At 34.9% G+C, this 10,000-nt stretch overlaps 1 protein-coding gene across 1 annotated transcript in view; it reads left to right on the top strand.

Moving 5' to 3' along the window:
* Positions 1-5,899: 5,899 nt before the first annotated feature.
* LOC137627840 (proton-coupled folate transporter-like) overlaps positions 5,900-10,000 on the top strand; it is a 14,327-nt gene continuing 10,226 nt past the window's right edge. Inside the window, exon 1 of the mRNA XM_068359249.1 lies at positions 5,900-8,179. Coding sequence (XP_068215350.1) covers positions 7,213-8,179 — 967 coding nt within the window. The 5' untranslated portion in view covers positions 5,900-7,212. The remainder of the gene's footprint in view (positions 8,180-10,000) is intronic.

Here is a 10,000-nt window from a genome sequence, read left to right as displayed (position 1 = left end):
TTAAAATGTCGTTCATCACCACGAGGACCATTTTACCGCGAGTGCCCCTTTTTCATTTTTTTTCATTTTTTTGCCAAGTCATTTTTCCGTAAGATATTGCCAAATAGTGTCGTAAAACTTTTGCTTGTTTAGTGTTGGAAAGTGTGTCTAGATGATCTGGCTACCCATGCATGACTTTGTTTTTGTCAGATACGACGTAGTTATTGGTATATTGGGTATTTAACTGCGGTTACCAATTTCTGTTTTTTTTTCAATATTTGTAAAAATTACTACGTAGTAAGGAATTGCCGTATATTATTCATTTTTTTTTCATGTTTATGTGTTGGAAAGTGTGCCTTGATGGTTGGGCTAACACGTGCATGTCTTTTTTTTTATCTGAGATGTCGTATATTAGAATGTCGGGCATTTTACCGCGAGTGTCCCTTTTTAATCTTTTTTAATTTTTTTGCCAAGTCATTTTTCCGTAAGATATTGCGAAATAGTGTCGTAAAACTTTTGCTTTTTTAATGTTGGAAAGTGTGTCTAGATGATCTGGCTACCCATGCGTGATTTTGTTTTTGTCAGATACGACGTAGTTATTGGTATATTGGGTATTTAACTGCGGTTGCCAATTTCTGTTTTTTTCAATATTTGTAAAAATTTACTACGTAGTAAGGAATTGCCGTATATTATTGATTTTTTTTTCATGTTTATGTGTTAGAAAGTGTGCCTTGATGGTTGGGCTAACACGTGCATGTCTTTTTTTTTTATCTGAGATGCCGTATATTAGAATGTTGGGCATTTTTCCGCGAGTGCCCCTTTTTATTTGTTTTGCATTTTTTTGCTTAGTCATGTTACCGTAAGGAATTGGCAAGTAGTGTCGCAAAACTTATATTTTTATAGTGTTGGAAAGTGTTTCTAGATGATCTGGCTACCCATGCCTATTTTTTTTTTAGCCAGATATGGCGTATATATAAGTATGTGTTCGATTTTCCTGTGATTGCCATTTTTTCGTTTTTTCCCATTTCTTTCAAAATTACTACGTACTAAGGAACTATCACAGAGTAATATTTCATTTATATGTTTATTTGTCGGAAAATATGCCTTGATGGTTTGCCTAGCACGTGGCTGAAATTTTTTTTTTCTGAAATGCCGTATATTAGAATGGCCATTTTTCCACGAGTGCCCCTTTTTATTTGTTTTGCATTTTTTTTGCTTAGTCATGTTACCGTAAGGAATTGGCAAGTAGTGTCGCAAAACTTTTATTTTTATAGTGTTGGAAAGTGTTTCTAGATGATCTGGCTACCCATGCCTATCTTTTTTTTAGCCAGATATGGCGTATATATAGGTATGTCTTCGATTTTCCGGTGATTGCCATTTTTTCGTTTTTTCCCAATTCTTTCAAAATTACTACGTACTAAGGAACTATCACAGAGTAATGATTCCTCTAGATGTTTATTTGTCGGAAAATTTTGTTTACTTTTTTTTTGATTGAATATCAACAAATATTGTTTTACATTTTTTTTTTCGATTTTATTTCCCTTCAAAAAAAATTTTTTGGGTCAGAATTTTAATTTTATAGTCGTAAAATAATCGACAATTATCCAGCAACCCACCATACAATTTTTATGCATATCCAATAATAATTAGATTAGTAAATAACACCTTGAAATTGACATACCCTTCCTACATTTCAAGTGGCAGATTAGGGAGTCTGAGTCAGTGTGGTTGGCGGCCATTTTGTGGACATATCCGAAGCGTAAGCTGCCCTATCTATATATATTCTTATTCCCTATAGAATTTGTGATATTTTGGTATATTTTTACCTGCATAAATATCATATTATATATTAAATATATGTATTTTTTTACGAAATTTCCAAGTACTCAAAAAATTACCTTTAGATATGGCCCCTGATATAAATGTAATTTACAAAATAATGAAGATTTTTTTACATATTTCTATTTTAGGATAACATATGTTTATTCCCTAAAAAAATTAGCCACTTCCTATTTCATTTGGGTACCCAAAAAAATTCATGAAATTTGGACAATTTTTTTTGGCCAAAAAAAGTTACCCTTTTTTTCTCATTTCAGATCTTCACCTCCATGGGTCTGACTTCATCCAAAATACATCAAGATGTGTCCTAAACATTCAAGAATCAATTCCTAAAAGGATTTGTGTATATATGTATAAACTTTTTTTTTATGAATTTTTATGTCAGGTCTTTTTTTTTTCTACTTAATTTTTTAAAATATTTATAATAAATAGTTTTTCTGCAGATGAGTAGTATTTATCTTTACAGTTGTTTTAAGCATTCATTGAAGTTTTTTTTGGCAAAAGAAAAAAGGAGGTTACTGCAAAAACTGATTTTTCAAGAATTTTTTTTGGCGTCGGGGTCGTTCGCGTCCGAGTATACCCTTAAAGGGGTGTCCGAGGACCGTACCTATCCAGGGTTAACATAAATCTCACAAGGTCAGTTACAAAAGTTCATATGATAAAATGTACTTACACAAACACACTACACTTCTAACTATTCACCCGATAATATCACGAACGTTTGAACAACAATATACACGTTATACATTGGATAGAAATCAATTATTCACATTTGAGAGGGAACACTTTACACACTTGAGAGAGAGAGAGAGGACTGGCAAAGGTTGGCTCTTTCAAAGGGATAGGCTGGGTCTCTTCTGCTGCTTATGCATTGCTAGGTCTTATATATACTGACTTAATTATTTCCAGAATTTTCCAGTTCGGACTACTGGAAGCATGGGGGGGCATGGTCTAGCGGCGTCAAGGTTGCCAACGTAGTAATTTGAATAAAGGCGTACTAGCCTTGCTTGCGAAGCAACCCTCTCTCAGCTAACTCCGCCCACCTACCTCTCAAAACATTGAAAAAAAAGATAAAATTAATTTAGAATTTTCACGTCTTTTCTAACCATGTGGGAACATAAAAATTACATAATCCCTCGTGCTCATACCTCGTGTGTGTCATACAGTATACCCAAAGATGACATAAGACTTCATAACAAAAAGTTAAATCTTTAAAATAACGTAAATTTACATATGCGAAACTGAATGAAAACAATTAACGAATGACAAAAGTCTTATGTAATCTACAATACATTACTTAATCTTATGAGAGTAGAACTCACCTTACGAGCTGGCTATACATCTTAAATACACAAATAAAATATTTACTCTTATGCTAGACCAGCATCGTATATATATATATATATATATATATATATATATACTATATATATATATATATATATATAATATAGTATATATAAATTTTTATATATGTATATATATATATATATACACATATATAAAAATTTATCTCTTACATAACCTCACATATAAGTTACCTCTCCTATGACCTACAAATCAAGAGATCCCTCTCATAACCTAGCTTATAAATTACCTCTCTTATGACCTATAAATCAGTTATCTCTCTCATGACGTCGTGTATTAATCACCTCTCCCATGACCTATCTATAATAGTTATCTCTCTCATCACCTTGCATATAAATTCCCTCCTCCAAGACCTATAAATCAGTTATCTCTATTGACTTTGCTTATAAATGTCCCCTCCTATAACCTCGTACATAGTTATCTTCAGTAGTGAACTATAAACTAAAATAATGATTAACAACAGTGTAGCTTCAGATTGTTCTTCTGTGAATAGAATTCCCAAAACTTGTTAAATTTACGTTGGTTTCAAACAGTCTGCAGCAATAGATCACATATACTTTCAGAGAGAGAGAGAGAGAGAGAGAGAGAGAGAGAGAGAGAGAGAGAGAGAGAGAGAGAGAGAGAGAGAGAGAGAAATTGGTCATTTACCAAAATGGACCTACAGTAAGTTTCCATCAATTACAAAGAACAAATCTTCAATCAAAATAATTTCAATCACTTTCAACATAAGGCGATTTCTATGTAGGAATGAAGACACTTGTGACATTAAAGTAATTAAAAACATTTAGTAAAAACAAAGATGGATTGAATGATCAATGATAAAAAAAGAAAAAAAAAGTTGACAAGTAAAGCAAGGCAAATTAAAAGACCCAAACTACCAAACCTACTAAAGACAATTAATGACGGTGGCATGAGACTAAAGCTTCCTTAATAACATCAAATAATAGAAAAAAATAAGGCTTTGGATTTGAAGTTAATTTTAAGATTAGTCAATAAAATAGAGAAAGTGTTGAGTAATATAAGAAAAAGACGGAGGTTCTACTGGGTTTCGTACGAAGAAGACTTCACTGTGGATGACAAGAAGTCAGATATGACAGATGAGAGAGAGAGAGAGAGAGAGAGAGAGAGAGAGAGAGAGAGAGAGAGAGAGAGAGAGAGAGAGAGAGAGAGAGAGAGAAGGATTTTATATACTGGTGTATACTGTATATATATATATATATATATATATATATATATATATATATATATATATATATAATATATAATATATATATATATATATGTGTGTGTATATATATATATATATATATATATATATATATATATATATATATATATATATATATATATATATATATATAGTATATATATATATATATATATATATATATGTATATATATACAGTATATATATTACACAGTATATATATACATATATATATATATGTATACATATATATGTATATGTATATATATATATATATATATATATATATATATATATATATATATATATATATATATATATATATATATATATATATATATTTCCACCTGTTATATAAAATGAGAGATACAATACTAATACTCTAATAAAATACAATATTTAAATGCATCTCCATCATACAACCAACCGATATATATATATATATATATATATATATATATATATATATATATATATATATATATATATATATATATATATATATATATATATATATATATATATTCAACTGTCACGAAATTTAAAATCAAAGGAAGCTTAAATACACAAGTCTTTAAGTCTAACACAAATTGGCGGAGCTTATGTAAAGCTGGCCTTGAGCCAAGACCTTGTACCGATGGCATTCCGTTTGGGATATTACATACAAAAGGCGTGATGAGAGAGAGAGAGAGAGAGAGAGAGAGAGAGAGAGAAGAGAGAGAGAGAGAGAGAGAGAGAATTTTGTTTTACTAACATTGAGAGAGAGAGAGAGAGAGAGAGAGAGAGAGAGAGAGAGAGAGAGAGAGAGAGAGAATTGTGTTTTGTTTACTAACATGGACTAACATTGAGAGAGAGAGAGAGAGAGAGAGAGAGAGAGAGAGAGAGAGAGAGAGAGAGAGAGAGAGAGAGAATCTGGTGTATTTACTCGCATGGACCTGCTTTGAGAGAGAGAGAGAGAGAGAGAGAGAGAGAGAGAGAGAGAGAGAGAGAGAGAGAGAGAGAGAATTTTGTTTTACTAACATGGACTAACATTGAGAGAGAGAGAGAGAGAGAGAGAGAGAGAGAGAGAGAGAGAGAGAGAGAGAGAGAATTGTGTTTTGTTTACTAACATGGACTAACATTGAGAGAGAGAGAGAGAGAGATTGAGAGAGAGAGAGAGAGAGAGAGAGAGAGAGAGAGAGAGAGAGAGAGAGAGAGAGAGAGAGAGAGAGAGAGAGAGAGAATTGTGTTTTGTTTACTAACATGGACTAACATTGAGAGAGAGAGAGAGAGAGAGAGAGAGAGGAGAGGAGAGAGAGAGAGAGAGAGAGAGAGAGAATCTGGTGTATTTACTCGCATGGACCTGCTTTGAGAGAGAGAGAGAGAGAGAGAGAGAGAGAGAGAGAGAGAGAGAGAGAGAGAGAGAGAGAGAGAGAGAGAATATATGGTCTATTTACTAACATAGACCTACGGTATATATGCAAGGCACTCCTGTCACGCGTACATACCATGTGCCTTTGATTCACCCATCAGCGCATCCTGCCGGTTAGTAACCACTCTCAGCAACTGCCAAGCAACACCGAGTCCTTGCGCGGTCTGTTGTTGCTCACACGTGAAGCAGCAACCCACTCAGAGAGGTGCTCACCCTTACGCAACAGAATTGAATCAAGAATTATAATTCAGTAAGGGTTTGGCAGTATCTTCTCCCACTGCCATGATTTAAGTACCGTTGAAACAGTGCTTTGGGGGTTAACGTTACTTCAGTGTCTGTTAAGAGGAGTTATAAATAGTGTATGTGCGATGTATGTGTGTTATGGCTATGGTATCCCAAGAACACGTTTTGGTAGGCAGTAGGTAGTCCGTACATACTTGCCATAAATGCCAGTGTTTATTTGTTTACAGAACAATATCTATTTTTGAAAATATCGATTAACTTTTCCCCACATTTCCTAAAAATATTACAGATGAAAAATTAGCAATGGAGAAATGTGACAGCTATAATATATACTGTTGAATGAAAGCATCAGTGAAAATAAAACTGATCAGTGACACCTGTGTGTTGCATTAGCATCGTATCAGGTGGCCTTATCGGATAAATGGACCAAATTATCTTAAAAGTGAGACGTTCTATGATACTGTGCAAACAAGTTTCTCGGAGTTCACTAGCAAAGTCAAGTTGTGTTATAAGTATCTTACATAATCTCCTAATTAGTTAAACGATATATTGATAAGATATGTGAAGGTGAAAGTGCACTGGAAATGGATGAAAAGAGATTTTGAACAGTACATGATTACGCCAAATATTTGACCATATTATTGATAATCTAATATGTAAAAATTATTGAAAATTAGTAAAGAGAAAATTAAGTGAATAAGACAATAAAAAATGAGCTCCAAGGTTAATCAAGTGCCTACTTAAACCTTTAAATAAAAGGACTGAGAAGAAGGAACGTAAAAATACTGATTAAAATAATCAATGGATAATGAAATGCTAGTCGCTATGAAAGAAAAACTGTCTTTAATAAATAGAAGTGAAGGATTTTCATCTTTTGCATCAGAAATGCAAGTATCATTATTATCAGTGATAAAAGTAGGTAAGATAATTTCAATTAGTTGCGAAAAGAAAAAAAAATCAAAGCTAAATGGATACTGATATATGGGACAACACCAAAGAGAAACTTAACTATTTCTAAACACAATTGTATTCAAGGTAAAAGATAAACGATTTAATAGCCTATTATTAAATATTGATTACCTTTAAGGAAACACATAACCACAAGTAAAAATAAATTGATGCAGACGAAAATCTAAAAGTAAAAATAATAACAACAACTCCGACCATGTTGATCAAAGAATCAAACGAGACCTCTCCTCTGTTACAGAGTCAAGAGAGTTTTCAATCAACGGATCACATCTTAGCTGCCACTACTTCTTCGACGCCTTCTACAGACACCCGTCAGTCATGTGGCCAACGGCTGAGGAACCTCATCTGCAACATAACTGTGGAACCGTTGCTGTTCCTCCATGCGATGTCCTACGCCGTGGCCTCCGTCTTCAATACCAACATGATGGTGGACAAGGTGTGTAAGTTGCAGCTGAACTACAGCCAAGACGTCTGTGACAACCTGGATTCTGGGGACCACGAGCTGGAACAAGACGCTGTGCAGAAAGTGACCAGTGTTTACCAGCTGTACTGCAACTGGATCGAGTCCTCCTTGGGCATATTCGTGATGGTCCTCCTCGGGGCATGGAGTGACACCAAAGGCAGGAAATTGCCCCTGATCGTGCCCTTGGTCGGAGATAGCATGAAAGCCTTCCTCCTCTTGGGCAATGCCTACTTTTGGTACTGGAAGCCCTGCTACCTCATCTTGGCCTATATTCCCTACGGACTCGGAGGCGGATGGATGGCCATCTTTATGGCGGCTTACGCGTACGTTGGCAACCACTCTGGAAACCGCTCGAGGACCACCAGGTTGTCCTTGACGGGGCTCATGTCGTATGCAGCATGGCCTATGGGGCACTTCATGGGCGCCCTCCTCTACGTGCGAGGAGGATACGTTCTTGTGTTCGGGGCCCAATTCGTCTTCTCGATCCTCACCTTAATCTACGGCCTCCTTCGATTCGACTCGGGTCCTCCTCCAAGGCGCGAGGGAGAGGAGGAGGAGGGTGCAACGAGGGAGAGGAAAAACCTGACGTTAGCGACAGTGAAGAAGTCGTTGATGGCGGTTTTCAAACCCAGAGAAGGGTACCGCAGGGCACACATAATTGCCCACGTAGTTTGTATCTGGATCACCATGATATCTTATGGTATGTTTTTGCTTTCTTGTTGTCATTAACACTGTCCCCTCTTGAAGTAATAAGTTCATTCTCCTTTCTGCTATACTATATAAAATTGTTAAAGTTTACTTAATTATTCCTTTTACAGGCTAAAAACTTTTGTTAAATTTAATGTAAAATTAAAGGAAATATTAAAAAAAAATATGAGAATAAACCAAAACATAATAAAAAATTATAGAACTAAATTCGAAATAATTTCTTAAACTGATATTGTTAATCATTTCTAATGTATCAATCCTAACATTCCAAGGACCCCTTGTAATACCAAAATAGCATCCACCAAGTGGGAAGCTGATGCAAAAACTTTAAAGCAAACAGCATTAGCACTAAGTTGCTCGACTACAGAATATTGTGCTATTGTGTGGGAAAGATCAAACCACTCCAAAAGAGCGGATATTGAGCAAAATAAAGCCGGCTGACTAAACACTGGTGGTACACTCTGAACAACACCCTTCCCAGCTTTGTACAGACTACCCAGCATCGCACCACCTGACATCCGTTGAGATGCCATAGCTAGGAAAGGAAAAGACCAAACAAGCAAATGAACCAAGGCACCCACTCTTCAATCATCGTAAAGTCATCTGGAATTACCGAAGAGTTCCATGACTGTGAAAGAACTAGAGACCTCAGACCTATCAAAATACAGACTACGTAAATGGGGCGTAAGTAACAGTCAGGCCACTAACAATGCCCGCTCTAACCTTAGTGAAAACCTGCCCAGTGGATTTTCCCTCACCAGAAAGAAATGGGTCATCCTAAAAAGAGGAAGACCAAAAATTTGTTGGGAAGGGGATAACCTCCAGAGTAGTAGTGCTATAGCCTCTATACCATCATCTTCCATTGTCTTGTGTTGGAGTTCTCTTGCTTGAAGGTGTACTTAGACATAATTTTACCCATTTCCTTTCCTCAGCTAGTAATAAATATATATATATATATATATATATATATATATATATATATATACAAATGGTACTGAATTCCCCTGTAATAAATCACATCTTGTGTAGCTGCCAATTAGAGCCCACCTGTTCGGGCCTGGATCTAAGAATAGCAAACGATACAGCACTTCAATAATTAGAAAATATGAATGAATTAATGAATAATCCAAGTTTTTTTATTACAATAAAGACGAGAGAAGATGGCTGAGAAAAACTGGAAAAGTAAATCAAGATCTAAGAGATTTAAATTAACTTCACTGACTCAAGCCGTTTCATTTTATCTTCATGTTGAATAAGATGCCATCACTGGACTCATCAATAATCAAAACAAACGTACGGCAATACACATAAATCTTATCTAACTAGATTTTTTAATTGATAAACAATGACGTTTTCATTGTAGTGCAGACGATTGTGAATTTATTTCCAACGTAGATTTGAAGCGAGATATTATTCTCTAAATGTTTTAATCTTTTTATAATCGTTAAAGCTATTTTAAAGAAGAATTGCAGGGATGATGATCATTACTAGCTGGAAATAGACGAAGATAATGAATAAATAAAGAAGTTTTGAAGTTTTCAGAGATGGTCTCTCTCTCTCTCTCTCTCTCTCTCTCTCTCTCTCTCTCTCTCTCTCTCTCTCTCTCTCTCTCTCTCTCTCTCAATATAGGACGGGATGCAAGCCCTTGTGGGTTGCCCTTCTCAATGTCCTCTGCATCTAAAATATCTCACAGGAAATGAGTCAAAATAATCGATGCGAGAAAAAAATGTGACAGATCAATTGCGCCATTGTTGCTAGAGTCTGATAAAACATGAAATACCATTTCTCATAAGACCTTGGAGATAAGAAAGTA

Source organism: Palaemon carinicauda, chromosome 35 (assembly GCF_036898095.1).
Source record: "Palaemon carinicauda isolate YSFRI2023 chromosome 35, ASM3689809v2, whole genome shotgun sequence".
Classification (NCBI taxonomy): domain Eukaryota; kingdom Metazoa; phylum Arthropoda; class Malacostraca; order Decapoda; family Palaemonidae; genus Palaemon; species Palaemon carinicauda.
Note: the sequence above shows the minus strand (reverse complement) of the source record. Positions and strands in the feature narration are given on the sequence as shown.